Below are 25,943 nucleotides of genomic sequence, written 5' to 3'. Positions count from 1 at the left end.
ACAGATTAGAAATGTAAACACTTAGCATTTCCTTGAACTACTGACTTCAAAATTATATCGTTATTTCAAATAACACTGTGAATGCCAGGAAAGGTTAGATAAGCAAAGCACTCTACTGCCCCCTAATGAAATAAACTTTAAAAATAAGTCAGAAAACTTTTCGAGATATCTGTGGAACAGGAAAATAATCTCACTTTGCTCAACACAGTACACAAACACTAAGACAATTAACCAAAAACAACTAGAATACATATCAAAATACTGCAGGAAAGCTACAATCACCCAGTTTTTGTGATAAAATTAGTAGAAAAACAGGAAAGCCTTGAGACAGAAATGTTCTAAGAAAGAAGACCACAGTCACAGAGTGTTATCCAGTGTGATAGCAATTAAAACTTCGCTGCAGGCTACATTTTTCATGTGTATGTTGGAAGTGAAAAAGAAGAAAGATATCCTTATAAACCACACCCTTCAGTGAATTACAGTAAGTTTTCAGTTCAACAGCTAAAAAGTAAACACTACCAAAATACTCCCTCACAATTTACAGTGACTCTAATCCTCCCGGTTGTTTAATATATGTATATTTTCAGGATAACTACACCCTGTAAAATACACCTATATAAGAACTGTACCCAATGCTTCCTGTTTTATACAAACACCAATTTCATAAGTATGACAGTGTTCTATTTTAAGATACTTTATAAAATAAACTAAGCACTAATCACTTTTAATCTTCCTTTTTATAAAAGCTCTCCTTTCCTTTAATAAACTTGTTTTCTAAAACATGCTCTATACCCTCATTCTCTTTACTTAATATTCCAACCTGTGAAGAATTCTCATTTCAGAACAGAGTAAATATTTGAGAGAAAAGCAGTTTATGGTCCTTAATAACAGGAGTTACATAAAAATCAACATAAGGAATAAGGTGAAGAGAACAAAGAACAGGATGCCAAGTCATAAAAACAAGAAGATAAACATCATTCTCAGCAAACTGACACAAGAACAGAAAATCAAACACTGCATGTTCTCACTCATAGGAAGGTGTTGAACAACGGGAACACATGGACACAGGGAGGGGAGCATCACATACTGGGGTCTGTCAGAGGGAAATAGTGGAGGGACAGCAGTGGGTGGGAGTTGGGGAGGGATAGCATGGGGAGAAATGCCAGATATAGGTGGTAGGGAGGAAGGCAGCAAATCACACTGCCATATATGTACCTAAGCAACAATCTTGCATATTCTTTACATGCACCCCAAAACCTAAAACGCAATAAAATATATATAAATAAAAAATACAAGGAGATAAACAAAGGAAAGAGCAATAATTCCAGGCAGCAGTTCATTGAGGAAAACAGGTATAGTAGTTAGTTAACTACTTTACAGCTGTTAACCTGTTCCTTTACAGCTAGGGCACACCATATCACTTGGAGATGGTATGTTTCTGCCCAGGTGGTGGTAGCTCTATACTTCATTATGTGTCTATTGTTTAGGAGATACAACACACAGGTGCTAAATGTATACAATGCTATAAAAGAGAAAGGCAATACAAAGAAGTCACTTAATGAAAGGAAAGTATCCTTTATGTATGTGTGCTTCTGCTCTTCTTCCTCAGCGTATTTGTTAATTAAAATGGTCCTCTAGCTCTGCACCTTTAAAGTTATAAGGTTAATCAATGTGCATATATACATTTATTCAAACTTTCAAAATACGAACACACAGAAAAATATAATGTACTCAAGCTCATATTTCAAATGAATTAGATTTCACATCTAGATATTCACATCTTTCCTGAATAATCTGAATGTCTTATTAACATGGCTGTCTTACTTGAAGCATTACTCTTTTATTCCTACAGCCTAAAAATATAACAGACACTTAGGCATACTTTGAAGATATAAGAAAGATGCTAGAAGGACTTGGAAAAGGACTTTGGAAATGCTTCCAAAGTCAAGCGTTACAGAAGTCATGATGCTTAAAGCATATCCAATATATGTGGTCAAAATAGTATACTTCCAATGTATAAAATGCTTTTAGTTACACAGACTTAACATTAGGTAGTGATGAAAAACAAAACAAGTAAACAGCTACTTGGAATGTGCACGTATGTATGTATTTTCACTCATGGAATAGTTCCAGTATACGCTACTGTGTTCCAGATCATTATCCTACACCTAAAGAAATACCTTACTCAGTTCATGGAAGAAAAAAAAAGGGACTTTCCAAGCTCTTTTTCCTCTCCCTTATTTCCAGTAAGCATACATATGAAAAATATAGTCAAGAAAAAAAGGGGAGGGAATGCAAGGAATGAGGGAAGAGGTAATAATTTCAATAGGAAATAAACTGAGAACTTTGAATTAAAACAAATGGATTTATTTTAGCAAAAAATAAAAAGTTTTATTGATGTTGATGGTAGTAGCCAGCATTTATAGAGCACATACTGTAATAGTAGGCACTGGACTAAACACTTTACATATACTAGGTATTCAGACTTCATAAAAATTGTATGGATGGATACTATTACCTATATTTTACAGATAAAGAAACTGAGAATCAAAGGTTAAGTAATTTGCCCAAGGTTACACTACACTAAACTGCAGAGTATGCAGCAGTCCCCCTACCTCCCCTGTGGGGATACATTCCAACACTCCCAGTGGAGGCCTGAAATCATGACTAGTACTGAACCCCATATACACTGTTTTCTCCCATATATACAAACCTATGATAAAGTTAAATTTATAAATAAGGCACTATAAGAGATTAACAGTCATAATAAAATAGAACAACAATAACAACACAGTGTAATAAAGTTATGTGAACATGGTCTCTTTCTCTCATCTTACTGTACTGTACTCACCTATTTCAAACGGCGTTTGACCATGGGTAACTGAAACTACGGAAGGTAAAACTGCTGATGATAGGAAACCACTAGATATACTATAACAGCTTGACTCTAACCACTAAGTTCATGTTACTTTCCAGTGAAAATTTGTGAAATAAAATGACACTTTTGAAACACTGTAATAAACTAATAAATTATATATAAGACTCAAGTCAATTACACAGAATTTTATAGTAATATAATTTGGGCTAGGCACTTGTTAAAGAAGCCAGAAATGTGGATAATATAATGAACAGTGAAAGTTTTAACAAAAAAGTAGTAATATTTGCATCCTTCAATTCCTGTTAGAAACAAAAACATCTCTTCCATTATTCTATCATCACATTCAGCCACTGTAATCTCCTTCCTCAGATCTTCCCTACTACCTCATTCTCAATTTTATTTTGTCTTAAGATGAGATAGTCTTATCTACTTAGAAGGTAAAAGTCACTCCTACTCTTCTATCTTAAAAGATAATCAATTACAATATAAAATATGATAAAAAGCTCTTGTCATATCTGAAAGATATATTTCCCTATATGCCACAGTATGAAAAACTATTTTATAGCAATGCTTTGATCTTTAATAATCATGTTCAAGTTGTTGTGAAATTAATAAAGTAAAAAGCACCATGTGGTATAAAAAATCTATTTCTCAAAAGCTGGGATTTAAATGTATGCAGGCATATTACACACACACACAAAATAAAAACACAATTCAGGACACCATCATATTGTTCCAGGCACTAGCTGGACAAGAAACAATATTTGCTCTACTACATATATTCAGCTAAAAACATGAAACACTCAGCAATACCCACAAATACCTAAAACATTAAAATCGTAATTCTGTATGGTCTTCACCAACTTTTTTTACTACAGAATTTAAAAAAAGACATTATGAAATATTTTTGTAAGAAAGGTACCTTGCAAGATAAGCTATTTCTTGAGATAGGTAAGTAATAGTGATATTTAAATCTGACATCAGTATCTGTCAAAAAAGATACTTGTTAATAACTGTTTGACTCAACTATGTTTAAATTTTAAATCCAGAGAGCAAAGACTGCTAAGAATAAAAAGTGTAAGTAAGTCCTAACAAACAAAATATATTCTTTTAATGGCATGCCGTTTCTTACCTTTGAATCTTCATTGTTCACTCCGAGTTGTAATACAGCTTGAGGAGATTTTAGTTTTGCTTGAGCAGAGTGAGCCATCTGAAGGTTAAGCTGCCATCCAATCGTCTCTAGCTTTAAAAGATAGGTACAGATGGGAATGAGATGGTAAGGAAGGAAGAAAACAGTCAACTTGAAGCAAATCTCCACTCAGCAGGAATATATATGGATAGCCTGGGCTTCATAGAAAGTCAGTTCCAGGGCTCCTTTAACCTGCATACTCTGCGAATTCTCCTTTTGGACTTATTAGATTGGCCTCATGCCCCACCTGTCAAATTTAACAGCAAAAGTCATCTTTAAATATACTCTATTCTAAAAATAAAAAATTCTAATACCAAGCAATGAAACATGCTAAAAGAGCCAATGGTTTTAAAATATTAAATAGTACATTACTATTTTTAAATAGTATTTTTTAAAACTAATGACTTTTAAATAGTTACAAATTTCAACTAGTAAACAGCATAAATAGGTGAAAAGCATTTTAATGACTTCCCATTATCTTTCAAAAATCTTTACATTAGGTACTATACAGGTAAGATTTGCTTTTTTTCTTTAATTTAGAGGGAAACTAAAGTATTCTGTTGGTAAGACATTCACACCTTTAGACACAATGAATTTAAGTAGGCAGAGAATTGATATCTATTACCCAGCAAATGTTATCCAACAGACTATCATACTTTCCAAGGTACTCTTACTATCATTCCCAGTTACGAAAGAAACAAATCAGAACATTTCCTTTGAATTTATTAATTAACACAACAGCAAAATTTTAATCAAGTAAGACAAAAACAGTAAAGGAAGACTAAGGCAGAGTTAACTTTTCTTATAAATTATTAAGGAACACAGATGTGGCTTTATGCTGAACTTGACAGTTTATTGGTGCCTCCAGCATCAGAAGTATAAGGTTTTAGATTTAATTTCCTGTAAATCTCAAGCATCGATATTTAGGGAAGTTTTGTGAAATGCAGTTGTCATATGCCTCTGACAACATGACCCTAATAATAAATTTAGTAAAACTACCTTAGCAATACTGAGTAAGAATGGCAGGCTCACAACAAGTTTTCCTTGACTAGAATACTAATGACTTAATTTGAAAGACTGTTCAACAGTTAGAATCAAGGCAGTGACTCAAAGCCAAGTTGGAAAGAGTGCAATGAAAGTATTATCTATTTGAGAGAGGAGAGGATATGATGAGAAAATAAAGATACAGTTCTGTTCTTTATGTCGCTAAACCTTTTAGAGGTTATGGGTAAAAAGAAGGGAGACGTTGTAGAGATATAATCTATAATATCTCTATAATATCTAATAAAAAAATAAATTTAATGGTACGCATTAAGTAAGGATTCTTTACATACTGATCTTTAACACTGATTACGGTAAGCATAGTCTCTGATACCAGCCTGCCACTATTATCAAAAGTCACATGCAATAGACCCTCCAATGAAACACGAATAAATATCATAACCATTCTCATATATAAAAAAGCATTTGCATGCATGTTGTCTTAACTGAAAAGCACATTCTAGGTATTCATATGGACCTGTAGGACGTTGCATTTACCTTATTTAATTGATTCTATCCCTCTACATTAGGCACTTAACATAACTAATGAAGAGAAATATTAAGTGAATAAGTTAAAACACACAACCCACTGGGATCAGGCCTTGATATTAACTAGTGTATGCTAAGGCACTGCATAGAGATGATGCAGACAAATCAAAAAGAACTCTAAATTTGAAGCTTATGCTTTGGTTCACGCTTAAGCTATTACTAGCTATGTGACCCTGGCTAAACCACAATCTTTCAGGATCTCAATTTCCTCATATAAAATGGAAATAAATCTATCTGAACTACCTATGTTTCTGGGTTACTGATAATATCAAATAACATGCACACTCAAAGGATTTGGGAAACTATTATAAAGTATTATAAATATAAGGCATTTTGGTCACCTAATTTGTTCTATAGTATCTTCCAAACATTTTTCAAATATTTTCCAAAATTCATGACTCATCTCATCATCCACATATTCTCAGACAACAATGGTCTTCTAACTGGGCTACCTGCCCCCTATAGAACTTCATCTCATCATCCCACTTCCCTTCTAAAAATTCTCCAATAGCTCCTTACTACCTACAAAATAAAATCCAAATTCAAGTTCTAAGTCTAGTATACAAAACCCCTAGGATGTGATAACACTTTTCCAGTCTTATGTTCTAAAACATATTGCTAATTATCTATAATTTAGCCACACTAAGCCAAATAAGATTTCCAGAACACACTATGCTGTTTCACATGTCTATTCTTTGGCTCCAATGTCACCTACTCTGTGATTTTTCTCCTTTTCCTTCCCTCTGCAGTCTGCTACTCTGTTCCCTGAACACTCTGCATCTTTCTCTATTAACATTTAGATCAGTGTATTGCAATAATTTGCCTACATGTCTATCTCCTCAGAGTAGACTGTTATCTCCATTAGGAGACGGCTGGAGTCTTATTCACCTTTATATCTTTGTGACCTACAACAGCCACTGACAAAGTCAATACTAAAGATTCTTCTCAAACAAGTGATCAATCACCTAACATATACAAACTTTCAAGAAGAAGTACTCACAAGAAAATGAATGTCTGAAAGGGGAAGAAAAAAGCTGTATTTCCACTCGGATATGGCTTTGGTAGGAGGCAGGATTGCAACCTATACAGCTAACATTTGGTTGGTTCTTCACATACACAAACATACATACACACACACACCCCTCCCACCTGTCACACATACAATATTATCTGCAGACCAGAGCTTGTCCAGAAATCCTTTTTTATAATGTGTAAACATTACCCTAGCTTTCCTTTGGTTTGCTAAGTGGCAGCTGAGAGTGGGCTGTGAAGTTCCATACTAATTGACCTTAAGCAAGTTACACATTCATCTCTTTGAGCCTCAGTTCCCTCATCCGCAAAATGGAGACAATAAAACCTGCCTCGCTAAGTTGTAAAGGGTTAAATGGGACATTGTCAAATATTGAGGTAGTGGCACCTCCTTTCCCAATTTCTCTAATTAAGTGTTCTGTCCAATCTGTATATTCTCTCCCCAACTAGATATGTGTAATATGTGTATATTTATAATATAGCTATGAGTTAGCCTTCTTTGCTGATATTATAAATTATCTTTTGAAAATACAACTTAAAATATATATCACACAAGTATTATGTGATAGTATACTATCAAGTATTTTGATTTTAAAACTATAAACCAAATTATATATTTTAAACATATTTACAATGTTCTACTTATTATATTCATTTTAGAAAATTATTAAAAAGCCACATGACAAAAAGATACAACTCTAATTTTAAAAGTTACTAACTAGAGATAGGCACACAATAGGCAGCCTGCAAACCTCATGTTAATGAAGACTTTGTTACTTATTCACAAAACTACTTAGCCAAGTAGCCAGAAGAAAGGACAAACTGGAGTCATCACTTAAATATTTTGGGTCACAGACTATTTGATAACTGAATGAAGAGTATAGAAATTTATCTCACAATAATGTATACACATTCATCTAATTTTGGATAATTGCATCCAGTTTTGAAAGACTCATGTACTACTCACTCCCTAAGTCGAACCAAGTAAATAGCTTCGAGATTAGAGTTTCTTTGGCCTCAGCTAACAATAAGAATGACTGACATAACAAATGTCCAGAAGACAGAGAAGCAGGATCAATAAATTAACAAACTGCATTCTCAGTCCTTGGGTAGCAGAAAACTAATAAGTGAACTGTGTCACTATTTGCCTTGCTTTATTTTCTTAGGGCTTTTTGCCGTCTATCATAAAATGCACAGTATTTATTTGTTGATTACCACCTAAGATTCTACACTTCTCGAGAACAAAGGTTTTTGTCCTTTTTATCATTGCTATATCCAGAACACTTAGAATAATGCCAGCATACAGTAGGCACATTCTACATCTATCTGTAGAATTGAATTGAAATAAATTAAAGTATATGGGAAAGTAATTTTTAAAAGAGTCATGAATAAAAGCATTCATGGATTGGCTTTCTTAATTTCCAGAGCCTTTTCTATTAAATTTTGTGATTGAGATATATTTGTCCCATGGCCACATGACAGAGCAATAAAAAGAAATAAAACTGCTGACTTCATATGTGTTTGTGCATACAAACACCCACACAAGAAGTTTCACAGAAAATAATCAGTATTCAGAAAGCTTAAATGAAGAGAAAACATAGAAAGGATAACTAGTATTATAAAACTAATACCTTACAGATACATAAAGCAATTTAAAAACCTCTCTTTTCAATGAAAACAGAAGAAAATGAAAACTAACACCCCTGTGAGATAGGTAACACTTATTATCCCCATTTCACAGATTCAAAACATAAAATAAATGTAAACAATTGGTAAATTGGGATAAAGAATATATCTGGCTTCCTTATATCATTATTGCAACTTTTCTGTAAGTTTGAAATTACATCAAAGTCAAAAGTTACAAGAAGTTCAGTCAAGTAAGAATCATCAGTAGACACTGAATCAAAGTGGAGAAAGTCTCATGTGGAACTGTATGTTTACATAGTCACAAAGTACCTACCCCCAATTGCTCTTTACTTATAAAAGAAAAGAGTAGTTATACAGTGGAGGAAATCACCTTACCCACGAGATCAAAATTAACATCATCAAAAAGTGGCTAATGAACATCAAAGTACCAATAGGGGTGATATTCTGCAAAAGTCACAATGCCACTTACACAATATTCTAACCAAAAAATCAGAATCTAAATCTGATCATGAAGAAACAAAAGCAAAATAAAAATTGAAGAATACCCCATAAAACAAGTGGCATATATACTTCAGAAATATCAATTGTCCTAAAAGCTAAGGAAATAACTAATTCCTTACATTGTTTAGAACATATTATTATATTATTTGCCAGGTCTATAGTAGGCATTGGCGATATAAACATGACATGGTTACTCTGCCAAGGTGAAAATCTTATATTATTTAATTATTCCTGAGACTCATAACTAAGCAAATAAGACAGTCATCAATATTTTAGTTACATGTGAAATAACAAAATCCAGTATGGAGTTTTGCCTTAAGTTAGCTAATTATATTTGCTTCTATTTAAAATAACACTCTATCCTGTGTACATCATACCAAGGAACTATATTAATATAATTTGTTTTATTATTTCATATTCAAATTTAAATCTGAGGGTCCTTACATTTTAACGTTAATAGGTTTAAATATGACCAAAATAATATAAAACACAGGAAAATAAGCTACTGATATTTATAATGGTTTTCAACCCATGCCAAAACTGTTAACACAGTAGTCATCTCCCTTATATTACCTTTCTACCTAAAAATGTTATGAAAATGTCAGCTCAAAATATTATAACTTTGATATAATTTTAAATTCTTACAATTGCTCTGTAAACCAAAATTCTAAGCACTTCTCAAATTAGCCAAAATTACTCTTTACAATATAAAATGTAAAGTTACCAGCTAAATTTTAACTAGTAGCTCTCTAAAAACAGTAAAAGTTTTTGGACCATGTCCCACCGCAAGAATACTTTTTATCCTGCAAACTGATACAGACATACAAAAGTTTCACAAAACAATTTTTACCCAGAGCAGTGTTTTCTGATAATCTCTTGTTATGTTTCTCTTTTTTCAAAATGCTATTTCAGAACCCTTTAAATTGATTTCATTACCCACTAATAGAACAGGTCATCAACAGTTTGAAAAATACTGCATAGAAATACTGAATGAGTTGTAAAAACTATGTATGTATGAGTATTCATGAAACAGTTATTACTTATTATAATAAATCATAAAACATAAAGAGGCAAAACTACTTAACTGAAAATATTATCTGTTGCTATAATTTACCATTTATTTTACAACTGCCAAATGCTATAAGCAGAAATTCTATATATGTATAGCTCATTACACAAACTACAGCCATACCTCAGAGATATGGGTTTAGTTTTCAGACCACTGCAATAAACCCAAAATCATAATAAAATGAGTCACATAAATGTTTGGGTTTACACTATGCTGTAGTCTCTTAAATGCACAAAAGCATTATGACTTAAAAATGTATACCCCTTAATTTAAAAACTTTATTGCTAAAAAATGCTAACAATCATCTAAGCCTTCAATGAGTCAATCTTTTGGCTAGCTAATAGTCTTGTCTCAATGTTGATGGCTGCTGACTCATCAGGGTGGTGGCTATTGAAAGCTGGGGTGGCTGTGATAATTTCTTAAAAGAAGACAGCAATGATGTTTTCCCACATCAATTGTCCTTTTTAGGAAAGACTTCTCTGTAGCATGCAATGCTATTTGACAACAATTTATCCACAGAACTTCTTTCGAAATTGATGTAAATCCTCTCAAACCATGCCACTGCACTATCAACTACATTTGTTAATATTCTAAATCTTTGTTGTCATTTCAACAATGTTTACAGCATCTTCACCAGGAGCAGATTTCATCTCAACCAAATTCATTGCTTATCCAATAAGAAGCAACTCCTCATCCAATTTTTATCATGAGACTACAGCAATTCAGTCCCATCTTCAGGCTCCACCTCTAATTGCAGTTCTCTTGCTATTTCTATCATATTTGCAGCGACTCCCTCTACTGAAATCTTGAACCTCCAAAGTCATCCATGAAGGCTAGAATCAAATTCTTCAAAACTTCTGTTCACGTGGATATTCTGACTTCCTCCCATGAATCACAAATGTTCTTAATGACATGTAGATAGAGAATCCTTTCCAGAAGGTTTTCAGTTTACTCTGCCAAGATCCATCACTATCTATGAGCAATCACTACCTATGGCAGCTATAGCCTTACAAAGTGTATTTCTTAGGTAAGAGGACTTGAAAATCCAAACTTTTCTTTGATCCATGGGTTGCAGAATAAATGTTGTATTAGCAGACTGGAAATAAAAAATTAATCTCCCTGTACATTCTCATCAGAACACTTAGGTGACCAAGTGCACTGTCAATGAGCAGTGATATTTTGAAAGGATTCTTTTTTTCTGAGTAGGTCTCAACCTTAAAATATTCTGTAATCCATGCTGTAAATAGATACGTTGTCATCCAGGCTTGAACACTTAGGTATGAGCAGTCATATTTTGAAAGTAATCTTTTTTCTGAGGAGTAGGTCTCAACAGTAGCCTTAAAATATTCTGTAAACCATGTTGTACACAGATACATTGTCATCCAGGCTTTGTTGTTCCATTTATAGGAAGAATAGATTTACCATAATTCTTACTCTGGGATTTCTGAAGTGGCAAAAGACTAGGTTCAACTTAAAAGGCAATGGCCACATTAGCCCCTAACAAGGGAGTCAGCCTGTCCTTTGAAACTTTGAAGCCAGGAATTGACTTCTCTAGCTGTGAAAGTCTTAGCATCTTCTTTCAATAGAAGACTGTTTTGTCTCCATTGAAAATTTGTTCTTTAATGTAAATCAGTGATCTCTGCTAGGTCTTCTAACTTGCTGAAATTTCTACATTAGCACTTGCTGCATCACCTTGCATTTTTATGCTCTGGAGATGGCTTCCTGCCTTAGGCCTAATGAACCAACTTCTGCTAGCTTCCAATTTTTTTTTTTCCGTGGCTTCCTCATCTCTCTGAGCCTTCATAGAATTGAAGAAAATTAGGGCTTTCCTTTGAGTTAGGCTTTGGGTTAAGGAAACATTGTGGCTAGTCTGATCTTTTCTCTAGACCACTTAAATTTTTCTCTTATCAGCAAAAGGCTGTTTCACTTGCTTATTATTCATGTGTTCACTGGGGTAGCATTTTAATGTCCCTCAATAACTTTTCCTTTGCATTTACAACTTGGCTAACCATTGGCACAAGAGGCCTGGCTTTCAGCCTATCTCAGGTTCCAATATGCCTTCCTCACTAAGCTTAATCATTTCTAACTTTTCTTTTAAACTGAGAGATATGCAACTCTTTCTTTCACTTGAACACTTAGGGCCACAGTAGGGTTACTAATTGGCCTAATTTCAAAACTGTGCCTCAGAGAATAGGGAAGCCCAAAGAAAGACAGAGAGAGGGCCGGGCGTGGCGGCTGATGCCTGTAATCCCAGCACTTTGGGAGGCCGAGGCAGGTGGGTCACGAGGTCAAGAGGTCGAGACCATCCTGGTCAACATGGTGAAACCCCATCTCTACTAAAAATACAAAAAATTAGCTGGGCATGGTGGCGCACACCTGTAGTTCCAGCTACTCAGGAAGCTAAGGCAGGAGAATTGCTTGAACCCAGGAGGTGGAGGTTGCAGTGAGCCAAGATAGCGCCATTGCACTCCAGCCTGGGTAACAAGGGCGAAACTCTGTCTCAAAAATAAGAAAGAGAGACAGACAGAGGAATGGAGCAATCAGAACACCCACATTTATCAAGTAAGTTTATCATCTTATATGGGCATGGTTTGTGGCATCCCAAAACAATCCCAATAGAAACATCAAAGAAAACTGATCACAGATCACCATAACAGATATAAAAGTAGTAAAAAGTCTGAAATATTGCAAGAATTACCAAAATGTGACAGACAGACATGAAGTCAGGTGGTCACAAGCCTTCAATTTGTGAAAAATGCAATATCAGCAAAGTGATATAAAACAATGTATGCCTGCATATGCCACTATGTCTGCCTAAGAAATGCAAAAATTAGAAAGTTGATTAAATGTTTTAATAAAAGAACATGAAACTACCTATTTATAAGGTTAAGCTAAATCTTACTCCAAAAACTTTTTATTGACCTCGTTGACTTCTTCCTACACAATCTATTGTATATATATATACACACACACACACACACACACACACTATAATATATGCATGCATTATAAACACACAGCATATATTACAGTGTGTGTGTGTGTGTGTGTGTGTGTATATATATATAAGTATATGTATATATATATACACACACATACATGCTATAATATATGCATGCATATATTACATAGATATACATATATATACATATATATATACATATATACACACACACACATACACACTATAATATATGCATGCATTATAAACACACATTATAGTTTGTGTGTGTGTGTCTATATATATATATAAGTATAGGTATATATACACATGTACATATGTATACACACATATGCATGATAGAATGCATTATATAGTGTATTTACATATGTACATATATGACAACAGAATCAAAAGGTTGTGCAATGGAAGTACTCTCCGAAACAATCACTAAAATATAATGCAGAGATAAATTAAAAGCCAATAGATAAAATTACTTTTTTAAAAAACCAAATAACTTGAAGACAAAAATAGGGGAGGGAAAGAGCAGAACAAAATACTGAGGAAGACAGACAGAAAACAAATAATGAAACTCTATACCTAAATCTATCCACATCACTAATCACATTAAACATTAATAGCATCTAAATGTACCAAAGAAAAGACAGAAACTGCCAGATTGGATTTAAAAACACAAGACACAACTACATGCAATCAGAAATTTTATCTTAAATATGATGACACAGTGTCAAAGTAAACGGATGAGAAAAAAATATACCATGCAAACAATAAGCATAAGAATGCCATACTGGCTATATCACATATATGAGATAACACAGACATCAAGTCATAGAGCATTCTTAAAGATAGCTCATCAGGAAGGCATAATAACCAAACACTAGTATGTGCCTTACAACCCATAAAAAAATTGATAGAATTATAAAACAGAGTATGCTTCAAATGTCAGTATATAGGTTATCTGGGTCTCATAACACAACTTCCAATGGTTAGAGGATGTAAGGATAATGGATGTGCTTTAGTCAAGAATAGGCCAAGGCAGACATTCAGCCCAGCATGACTCAGTGAGTTTGGTGTGCAGGCACACAATTCTGCTCATTATGTAACCTGTTTGTATAAGCTCATACCTGGCTCTGAGTCACTGCTCTCTGTAAAGAGTATAACTGCCCTGCCGCCACTGGCTCATGGCGGGTGAAGAGGGAGAGAGCAAAGCTGCTGACGTGAATAGCGATGCTGCTGCTACAGCGTGCATAATAGAGCTGGAGCTGTCTACCTTACAGGCAAACAGTGGGGTACCAGGAAAGGGCAGGTGCACCAGGGAGTGAGGCTGCAGCCATGGAGGCAGCAGGAGCCACAGAGCTGGCTGCTGAGAAGGGATGCAGCCAGAGCAGGCAGCCAAGACAAAGGCTGATGGAGAGAGAGAAAGAAGAGAGAGAGGATAATAAAGCCATATATTTCACCTGCCCATAGCCCCCAAGTGTTCTTTCAGCTACCCACTACCCGTCCATCCACTCCCCTCAGACCTCAGATCGGGCTGGAACCTGACATCTGGTGTGACAGAAGAGAAATGGTAAAAAGTAGAAATTATCATTTTTTTCACCTATATACATTTTAAAAAATATCTATTATTTTCTTTAATATTGATAATAGAGGGGAAAGAAAGATTATTTAAAGAAGGGAAAGGGGCCAGACCCGGTGGCTCACACATGTAATCTCAGCACTTTGGGATTCTGAGGCAGGAAGATCACTTGATGCAAGGAGTTCAAGGCCAGCCTAAGCAATGCAGCAAGACACCATTTCTACAAAAAACAAAATATCTAGCTGGGCGTGGAGGCATGCACCTATAATCCCAGCTACTCAGGAGGCTGAAGCAGGAGGATTGCATCAGCTGAGGTGGTTGAAGCTGTAACGAGCCATGTTCTCACCACTGTACTCCTGCCTAGGCAACACAGTGAGATCTTGTCTCTTAAAAAGAAGAGGAAGGAGGCAAAACACAGCAGGTTGCACTAGCACTTTGGTAGACTGAGGTGGAAGAATAGCCTGAGGCCAGTAGTCCAAGGCCAGACTGAGCAATACAGCAAGACCCCATTTCTACAAATTTAAAAAATTAGCCAGGCATACTGATAGGTACCTGTAGTCCCAGCAAGATGGGAGGCTGAGTGAGGTAGGAGGACTACTTGGGCCCATTAATTCAAGGCTGCAGTGAGCTATGATTGTGCCACCATGCTCCAATCTCAAAATAAGATTTTTTTATTTTTTTGAAACCCTATCTCAAAAAAAAAAAAAAAAAAAAAAAAAAAGGAAGGAAGGGGTATATTAATAAGCATGAAGATTTTCAAAGAACATTGCAAAGACAGAGGTTAACAAGACTTAATGCTTTAGGACACATTTTTTTAGACATGTTTTTGGGCAAGTCTAAATTGCCTTTTTTAAATGACAGCTTCAGAGATGGGGCAAACATCAGGGAACAGGAATCATAATCTCAAGTATTGTATAACCTCTTTTTTAATCATCTTAAACTGATTTTTATATCTAAGTTTTGAATTATGAATGTGAACTTAACATCTTTGCAGTTTTTTATGAAATCTCTGAGCCTCCCTCATAAGATCATTGTTTTTTAATCAGTTAAATCTGTATTTAAATTTCAGGCCAACTACTCCTAGTTTCATGTTATTGGGCAAACTAATCCTTCTAATCTGGGGTTTCCTGACACTGGGTAAAATAGAGGAAATCTCATTTAACGACTACATTGAGTTTTTGTGGGTATAAGAGGATAATATGTAAAAGTACCAGCACATCATCTGACCAACAGATTCAAAATACATGCTACTTTCCAGTTCCCCCTTTCCCTTTAAATCAACATAAATTATTTCCATAGTAATATTGTGCAGTCTCTTTAAAGACTTTTACAAAACTGTAAACAAGTGAAGCAATACCTCTTCATGTTTTCCTAATTTATTACATGGCAGGTTTTCCTCATTTGTGTAAAACTGTAATTGAAATTAGATCTTCAAAAGTACTTTAGGGTAGAAACTTCTCCCCCTCCTGTGTATTCAATTCCAGGATTTAGTTCTAGACATACAGAAAGCTTTATATGGCTTTATCCTAAATGCCATTGCTACAACAAATCTCTGATATCTATAACTATGTTCTAGCCTTATTCTTTCAATGCATTAGCATATGCTCTGATTCCTGGCATGGAACCCGTTTCCCTTCTTCACACGTGTGTGTGTTTTTTTAACCTTTAAATAACACACCTATTTGTCTGCAAGTGTGCTACATAAGTTTGTTTTGGATATACCTCTTGTGTAAAGCCCAGAAGTGGTTGTTCTTTATGATTCATTGTTCAAGGAATTTTCTTGAGGTGATTGGCTCATTTCTCTTCATTGTTATAAAGATGTCTGATCTTTGCTCTGAATGATTTTATGTTACATTTTCTGCTTTTATTACTACTTAAATCTCATTGTATGATCTGCTTACTATACATGTATGTTATTTTTGATACACATACAGAGTGTGTTCTCTGACCATAATGGTATCAAACTATAAATCAATACCAGAAAGATAACGGGAATATCTCCAACAGCTGAAAGCCAAACAACGCATTTTTAAATAATCCATTTGTCAAAGAGGTCTTTAGGAAAATAAAAACATACATTGAACTAATTGAAAATGAATACACACTGTATCAAAATTTGTGGGTTACAGCTAAAAGCAATGCTGAGAGGGAAACTAAAAGCACCAAATATTTACATTTGATAAAATAGGAGAGGAAGATTGTTTAAAGAATGGAAAGGGGTGAGGCACAGTGGCTCACACATGTAATCTAGCACTTTGGGAGCTCAAATTTCCACCATGATCCAAGTTTCCACCTCAAGAACCACAGTGAAAAAATGAAACTCAACTGACCTCACATACTTATATAAAAAATTAATTCAAAAGGGATAATGAACATAAATAAAAACATACAATTATACAATTTTTATTTTTTTAAAAAAAGTAAAGAGTTCCAGAAAATCTGGGGATAGGCAAAGAATTCTCAGACGACACCCAAAAGCATAATATAAAAAAGCAAAATGTAATACATAGGTCTTCACCAAAATGAAAAATTCCTACTTTGCAAAAGACCCTATTAAGAAGATAGAAGTCAACCTACAGCCTAGGAGAAAATATTTCCAAACCACATATCCAACAAAGGATTAGTATCTAAAATACACAAAGAACTCCAAAACTCAACATCAAAAAAACCAATTAATCAAATTAGGGAATGTGCAAGATATAAGGAGACATTTCACTAAAGAGGACATGCAAATTGTAAATGGGCACAAGAGAAAGTGTTCAATGTCTGTAGTTATCTGAGAAACACTAATTAAAACCACAATAAAATATTACTATACACCTTATCAGAACAGTTAAAATAAAAAATAATGACAACACAAATGGTGGCAAGCATGTAGAGAAAATGAATCCCTCAAATGGTGCTGGTGAGATTTCAAAATGATACAGCCACTCTGTAAAATGGTACTTTCTTATCAAGCTAAATTTACAACTACCACATGACCCAGAAATTTGTACTCCTGAGCATCTATTCCACAGATATAAAAACTTATGCTCACATAAAAACCTATATACAAATGTTTATAACAACTTCATTTGTAACAGCCAACAATTGGAAATAATTCAAATGTCCTTCCAAAGTTTAATGCTTACAGAAACTATTTTTATACTTTTTAAAATTTCTACATTGTTAATTTTTAAAAAATATTTCCATAGGTTTTTGGGGAACAGGTGGTAGGTATTTGGTTACATGAGTAAGTTCTTTCATGATTTTTTAATTTTGGTGCATCCATCACCTAAGCAGTATACACTGAACTCAACTGGCAGTTTGTAGTCTTTCATCCCTCACCCCTCCACCCTTTCCCCCTGAGTCCCAAAAATCCATTGTATCATTCTTATGCCTTTGTATCCTCATAGCTTAGCTCACAAGTTAGAACATAAGATGTTTAGTTTTCCATTCTTGAGTTACTTCACTTGGAATAATAGTCTCCAAACCCATGGAAGTTGCTGCAAATGCCAGTAATTCATTCCTTTTTATGGCTGAGAAGTATTCCATCATATATACATATATATATGTGTGTGTATATATATGTATACGTGTATACAAACACACACACACACACACACACACACACACACACACACACACACATCAGTTTCTTTATCTAGTGGTTGATTCATGGGCATTTGGGCTGGTTCCACATTTCTGCAATTCCAAATTGTACTACTATAAACATGCATGTACAAGTACCATTTTTGTATAAGGACTTCTTTTCCTCTGGGTAATCGGTAGTGGGAATGCTGAATCAAATGGGAGTTCTACTTTCAGTTCTTTTTTGTTTGTTTTGAGACAGTGTTTCCCTCTGTTGCCAGGCTGGAGTGCAGTGGCACAATGTCAGCTCACTGCAACCTCCATCTCCTGGAGTCAAGCGATTCTCCTGTCTCGCCTCCTGAGTAGCTGGGACTACAGACACATGTCACCAGGCCCAGCTAAATTTTGTATTTTTAGTAGAGATGTTGTTTCACCATGTTGGCCAGGATGGTCTTGATCTTTTGACCTCGTGATCCACCTGTCTCGGCCTCCCAAAGTGCTAGGATTACAGGCGTGAGCCACTGCGCCTCACCTACTTGTAGTTCTTTAAGGAATCTCCAAACTATTTTCCATAGTGGCTATTAGTTTACATTCCCACCAGCAGTGTAGAAGTGTTCCCTTTTCACCAAATCCATGCCAATATCTACCACTTTTTAAATTTTTTTGATAATAGCCATTCTTGCAAGAGTAAGATAGCATTGCTTTGTGGTTTTGATTTGCATTTCCCTGATCATTTGTGATGCTGAGCATTTTTTCACGTTTGTTGGCCATTTGCACATCTTCTCTTGAGAATTGTCTATTCATGTCCTTAGCCTACATTTTGATGAGATTGTTTTTTTTCTTGCTAATTTGTTTGAGTTCCTTGTAGATTCTGGATATTATTTGTCAGATGTATAGATTGTGAAGATTTTCTCCTACTCTATGAGTTGTCCTTTTATTCTGACTGTTCCTTTTGCTGTGCAAAAGCTCCTTAGTTTAATTAAGTCTCGCTTATTTATCTTTGTTGTTGCTGCATTTGCTTTTGGGTTCTTGGTCTCGAAGTCTTTGCCTAAGACAATGCCTAGAAATGGTTTTCCAATGTTATCATCTAAATTTTTATAGTTTCAGGTCTTAATTAAGTCCTTGACACATCTTGAGTTTATTTTTGCATAAGGTAAGAGATGAGGATCTAGTTTCATTCTCCTACATGTGGCTTACTAATTATCCCAGCAACATTTGTTGAAAAGGGTGTTGTTTCCCCACTTTATGTTTTTGTTTACTTTGTCAAAGATCAGTTGGCTGTAAGTATTTGGGTTTATTTCTGGGTCCCCTATTCTGTTCCACTGGTCTATGTGCCTACTTTTATACCAGTAGCATGCTGTTTTGGTGACTATGATCCTATAACATAGTTTGAAATCAGGTAACATGATGCCTCCATATTTGTTTTGTTTTTGTTTTTGTTTTTTGTTTTTTGCTTTTTTGCTTAGTCTTGCTTTGGCTATACAGGCTCTTTATTCATTCCATGTGAATTTTAGGATTGTTTTACTAATTCTAAGAATGATGGTGGTATTTTCATCATTCTAAAGAATAATGGTAGTATTTTGACAGGAATTATGTTGAGCTTCTAGATTGCTTTTGTGAGTATGGTTATTTTCAAAATATTGATTCTACCAATCCATCAGTATAGGATGTGTTTCCATTTGTTTGTGTTGTCTATGATTCTTCCAGCAGTGTTTTGTACCTTTCCTTGTAGAGGTCTTTCACCTCCATGGTTAGGTATATTCCTTTTTATTTTATTTATTTATTTTTTTGCAGCGATTGTAAAAGGGTTTGAGTTCTTGATTTGATTCTCACCTTGGTCGTTGTGTATGGCAGAGCTACTGATTTGTGTACATTAATTTTGGATCCTAAAACTTTGCTGAATTCAAGTTCTAGGAGCTTTCTGGAGGAGTCTTTAGGGTTTTCTAGGTATATAATCATATCAGCAAACAGTGACTGACTTCCTCTTTACTAATTTGGATGCCCTTTGTTTCTTTCCCTTGTTTGATAGCTTTGACTAGGACTTTCAGTACTACATTGAGTAGAAGTGCTGAGAGTGGGCATCATTGCTGTTTTGCAGTTCTCAGTGGAAATGCTGGCAACTTTTCCCCATTCAGTATGCTGTTGGCTGTAGGTTGGTCATAGATGGCTTTTATTACATTGAGGTATGTCCCTTGTATGCTGATTTTGCTGACAGTTTTAATCATAAAGAGATGTTTGGATTTTGTCAAATGCTTTTTCTGCATATTTTGAGATGACCATGTTATTTTTGTTTTTAATTATGTTTATGTGGTATATCTCATTTACTGACATGCATATGTTAAACCATCCTTTCATTCCTGGTATGAAACCCACTTGATCATGGTGGATTATCTTTTTGATATGCTGTTGGATTTGGCTAGCTAGTTTTTTTTTTTGAGTCGGAGTTTCACTCTTGTTACCCAGGCTGGAGTGCAATGGCGCGATCTCGGCTCACCGCAACCTCCGCCTCCTGGGTTCAGGCAATTCTCCTGCCTCAGCCTCCTGAGTAGCTGGGATTACAGGCACGTGCCACCATGCCCAGCTAATTTTTTGTATTTTTAGTAGAGACGGGGTTTCACCATGTTGACCAGGATGGTCTCGATCTCTTGACCTCGTGATCCACCCGCCTCGCCTCCCAAAGTGCTGGGATTACAGGCGTGAGCCACCGCGCCCGGCCTAGCTAGTATTTTGTTAAGTATTTTTACATCTATGTTCATCAGAAATATTGGTCCACAGTGGTTTTTGTTGTTGTTATGTCCCTTCCTGGCTTTAGTATTAAGATGACACTGGCTTCATAGAATGATTTCAGGAGGATTCCCTGTTTCTCTATCTTTTGGAATAGTGTCAATAGGATTGGTACCAATTCTTCGACTGTCTGGTAGAATTCAGCTGTGAATCTACTGGATCCTGGACTTTTCTGTTGTTGGTGGCAATTTTTCTTTATTATCATTTCCATCTTGCTGCTTGTTATTGGTCTGTTCAGGATTTCTAATTTTTCCCAATTTAAGCAGCTAAGAGGGTTATATCTTTCCTGGAATTTATCCATCTCCTCTAGGTTTTCTAGTTTACCCACATAAAGGTGTTCATAGTAGCCTTGAATGATCTTTTGTATTTCTGTGGTGTCAGTCGTAATACCTTCTGTTTCATTTCTAATTGAGCTTATTTGGATCTTCTTTTCTTGGTTAATCTAATTGAGCTTATCTGGATCTTCTTCTTTTCTTGGTTAATTTTGCTAATGGTCTATCCATTTCATTTATCTTTTTAAAGAACCAGCTTTTTGCTTCAGTTTCTTTTGTATTGTTTTGTTTCAATTTCATTTTGTTTTGCTCTGATCTTGGTTATTTCCTTTCTTCTGCTGAGTTTGGATTTAGTTTGTTCTTGAGGTCTGACCTTAGGTTGTCTATTTGTGCTCTTTCAGACTTTCTGATGTAGGCATTAAGGCTATGGATTTTCCTCTTAGCACAGCCTTTGCTGTATCCCAGAGGTTTTGATAGGTTGTATCATTACTATCATTCAGTTCGAATAATTTTTTAATTTCTATCTAGATTTCATTGTTGACCCAGTTATCATTCAGGAGCAGGTTATTTAATTTCCATATTTGCATGGTTTTAAAGGTTCCCTTTGGATTTGATTTCCAATTTTATTCCACTGTGATCTCAGAAAGTACTTGATATAATCCCAATTATTCAAAATTTATTGAGACTTATTTTTTGACCTATTACATAGTCTATCTTGGAGAAAGTTCCATGTGCTGATGAATAGAATGTATATTCTACAGTCGTTGGGTAGACTGTTCTGTAAATAACTGTTAAGTCCATTTGTCCCAGGGTATAGTTTAAATCCATTGTTTCCTTGTTGACTGTCTTGATGACTTGCCTCATGCTATCAGTGGAATATTAAAGTCTCCCGCTATTACTGTGTTGTTGTCTATCACATTTCTTAGGTAAAATAGTAATTGTTATGTAAATTTGGAAGCTCCAGTGTTAGGTGCATATATATTCGGGATTCTGGTACTTTCCTGTTGGACAAAGTATTTTATCATTACATAACGTCCCTTTTTATCTTTTTAAACTGCTGCTGCTTTAAAGTTTATTTTGTCTGATTAAGAATAGCTACTCCTGCTTGCTTTTGGTGTCCATCTGCATGGAATGAACTTTTCCACCCCTTTACTTTGAGTTTATGGGAGTCTTTATGTGCTAGGTGAGTCTCTTAAAGACAGCAGATACTTGGTTGGTGAGTTCTTATGCATTCTGCAGTTTTGTATCTTTTAAGTGGAGGAGCATTTAGGACATTTACATTCAAAGTTAGTATTAAGATGTGAGGTACTATTCCATTCATTGTGCTATTCGTTGCCTGCATATTGTTTTTTTAAATTGTATTTTTGTTTTGTAGATCCTGTGAGATTTATGCTTTAAAGAGGTTGTATTTTGATGTGTTTTCAGGATTTGTTGCAAGATTTAGATAAAACTCCTTTTAGCAGTTCTTGTAGTGCTGGCTTGGTAGTGACGAATTCTCTCAGCATTTGTTTGTCTGCATTTTTGAAGCTTAGCTTCACTGGATACAAAATTCTTGGCTGATAATTGTTCTGTCTAAGAAGGCTTAAGATAGGGCCCTAATCCCCTCTAGCTTGTAGGGTTTCTGCTGAGAAATCTGCTGTTAATCTGATAGGTTTCCCCTTATAGGTTACCTGGTGCTTTTGCCTCATAGCTCGTAAGATTCTTTTGTCTTTAAATAACCTGATGACAATGTGTCTAGGTGATGATCTTTTTGTGATGAATTTCCCAGGTGTCTTCCTCACGAACACCAGTTAGGTTTGGTCACTTAACATAATCCCAAACTTCTTGGATGCTTTGTTCATTTTCACTATTTCTTTTTTCTTTGTCCTTGTTGGATTGGGTTAAATAAAAAACCTTGTCTTTGAGCTCTGAAGTTCTTTCTTCTACTTGTTCAATTCTATTGCAGACTTTTCAGAACATTTTGTTTTTTACTAAGTGTGTCCTTTATTTCCTGAAGTTGTAACTGTTTTTATTTATGCTATCTATTTCACTGAAGATTTCTCCCCTCACTTCTTCTGTCTTTTTTTAAATTTCCTTAAATTAGACTTCACCTTTCTCTGGCACCTCCTTGATTGGATTAATAATTGATCAATTCTGGTTCTTTCTCATTTGGGTAAACTATGTCAGAAGGAAGATCTGGGGCTCAAGGCTTCTGTTCAGATTCTTTTGTCCCATAGTGTGTTCTCTTTGTGTAGTACTCTCCCCCTTTTCCAAGGGATGTGGCTTCCTGAGAGCTGAGCTATAGTGATTCTTGTATCTCTTCTGGATCTAGCCACCCAGCAGAACTCAGAGGCTTAGGGCTGGTACTGGGGGTTGTCTGCACAGAGTCCTGTGGTGTGAACCATCTTCAGGTCTCTAGCTGTGGATATCTCTAGCTGTGCTGATATCCACAGCTACAGACCTGAAGATAGCAGGGGAGTGAAATGGACTCTGGGAGTCCTTAGTTTTGGTTGCCTAATACACTATTTTTGTGCTGGTTGTCTTCTTGTCAGGAGGTGTCACTTTTAAAAGAGCATCAGCGTGGTGGTTTAGGGAGGCTCATGCGGTGGGCTGGGTCCTAGAACTCCCAAGAGAATATGCCCTTTCTCTTCAGCCACCAGGTTGGGTGGGGAAGGATCATGAGGTAGAGACAGAGTTAGGCATGTCTGAGCTCAGACTGTTCTTAGGTAGGGCTCGCTGTGGCTGTGGTGGGGGATGGGGATAGGGTTCCCAGATCAATGGAGTTATGCTCTCAGGGGGATTATGGCTGCCTCTGCTGTCATTCAGGTTGTCAAGGAAGTGGGGGAAGGCTGGCAGTTACAGAACTCTTCCCAGCTCCCACGCAAACAAAAAGGCTGGTCTCACTCTCACCATGCCCCACCAAGAGCATGGAGTTTGTTTCCAGGCAGTGGGCAATCATGGCTGATAATTTGCTCTAAGCTACCAGCCTTCAGCTGGGAACATAAGCAGGGTGTTCTTAAGCCTACACACTAGATTACGGCCCTTCCCAAGTTTGATCAGGAGACTTTGCATTTCGTTGAAACTGTTACAAAGTTCAGCTGGAGGTTTCCTTCTCCCTGTGGTCTTTTACCAGTTTCTCTGGCAGCCCTCCCAAGAACCCCTATGAGACAAGTCAGAAATGGCTCCCCTAGGGACCCAGAGACACCACAGGGCTTTTACTGCTGCTTCTTCTACCCCTGTATTTTGTTCACCTCTCTAATTTGACTCAGCTTCAAGTAAGGTCAAATCCTTCCAGACCTTCTGGTTCCCCAATGAGGGTGTGTGTTTGGTGGCTGATGATCCCCCACTTTCTACAGTTGGGCACTCATGGTATTTGGGCTATCTCCTGGGTCCTGCAGGAGCACTATGCTTCCTTCAGAGGGTCTGTGAATTCTCTCAGCTTTCCTGGTATATTACTGGAGCAGTAGTTCTGAAGCAAAAGTCATTGTGAGTCTCCACATGATGCTCTGTCCATCTGACTGGGAGCTGCAATCCAGTCTGCCTCCAAACCACCATTTCCCCTGAATCTCTAAGCAAACTATTTATATCCATGTACCACAATACCACTTAGCAATAAAAATGAATGAACTACTGATATACATAATAACCAAACTAAATCTCCAGAGAATTACTATGAGTGACAAAAGTCAATCCCAAAACATCACATATTGCATGATTCCATTTATATAACATATTTAAAATGAAAAAATTATAGATATGAAGAGTAGATTAGTGGTTGCCTGAGGGACATGGAGTAGTAGGGGGGAAAGTAGGTGTGGCCATAAAAAGGCAACGTAAAAGGCCAGGTGAGGTGGCTCACACCTGTAATCCCAGCATTTTGGGAGGCAGAGGTGGGTGGATTGCCTGAGGTCAGGAGTTCGAGGCTGGCCTGACCAACACAGTGAAGCCCTGTCTCTACCAAAAATACAAAAAATTAGCCAGGTGTGGTAGCAGACGCCTGTAATCCCAGCTACTTGGGAGGCTGAGGCAGAAGAATCACTTGATCCAGGAGGCAGAGGTTGAGATGAGCCGAAAATGCATCACTGCACTCCAGCCTGGGCAATAAGACTGAGACTCTGTCTCCAAAAAAAACAAAAAAACAAAAAAAAAAGGCTACATAAGGGACCCTGGTGGTGGTGTAAATGTTCTGTATCTTGAGTGTGTGAATGTCAATGTCCTGGTTGTACCACAGTGAGACAAGATGTAACCACTGGGGTAAACTGGGTAAAGGGTAAATGGGATCTCTATATTAATTCTTACAACTGTGTGTAAATCTATGATCATATCCCTAAAAAGGCTAAATGTTTTAAAAAGGGAGCATGAAGAAAAGGAGAATGAAGAACATTAATAAATATAAATAATTATAAAGAAAACTTGGTAAGTTCATATTGACATCCCATTGTTTGGTGTATGACTGTGACATTTAAAGCAAATCCTCCTCTACAAACTCCCTATAATTCTAGCTGTCTTTTCCATATCCTTTGTTTCCTAAAATTGTATGTATAGAATGAAGCATAAGAACTTTTTCTAAATCTTTCATGAAAGAAGGGTGTATTTCAAGTCAATGTAATCTGCTTTGTACAGTTAGCTCTTTCAAGTATTTCTTACTACAAACCTGTATCACCAAGAAAATAATACCTGCTGGGAATATCAACTTAGAATCTGTTAGAAATCATATTTATAATTTCTCAATAACTTATATACATCTGTATATGTAATTAAACCTTTGTTTAAAATAATAGAGAGTAACTTTATATTTGTCTAAAATAAAGAATTTTCCATTCTTTCCACCATATTATATGAAGACTAATTTCCTCAGGAAATGAAAGTTTGCCAAAGGAAACAAGATGACACCACG

The 25,943-nt window shown here is 35.9% G+C and overlaps 1 protein-coding gene across 5 annotated transcripts in view; it reads right to left on the bottom strand.

Moving 5' to 3' along the window:
• Positions 1-25,943, bottom strand: part of COMMD10 (COMM domain containing 10) — a 213,141-nt gene that overhangs the window by 154,004 nt on the left and 33,194 nt on the right. For 4 of the 5 annotated variants that reach the window (XM_017502039.2, XM_017502041.2, XM_017502038.2 and 1 more), the window contains exon 5: positions 4,011-4,121. The exons of the other annotated variant lie outside the window; for it this stretch is intronic. In XM_017502039.2, coding sequence (XP_017357528.1) covers positions 4,011-4,121 — 111 coding nt within the window. The remainder of the gene's footprint in view (positions 1-4,010; positions 4,122-25,943) is intronic. 5 annotated transcript variants of the gene reach the window in all.

The sequence above is a fragment of the Cebus imitator genome, unplaced genomic scaffold, assembly GCF_001604975.1.
Source record: "Cebus imitator isolate Cc_AM_T3 unplaced genomic scaffold, Cebus_imitator-1.0 Scaffold288, whole genome shotgun sequence".
In the NCBI taxonomy this organism is placed as follows: domain Eukaryota; kingdom Metazoa; phylum Chordata; class Mammalia; order Primates; family Cebidae; genus Cebus; species Cebus imitator.
This window is presented reverse-complemented; position numbering and strand designations above follow the sequence as displayed.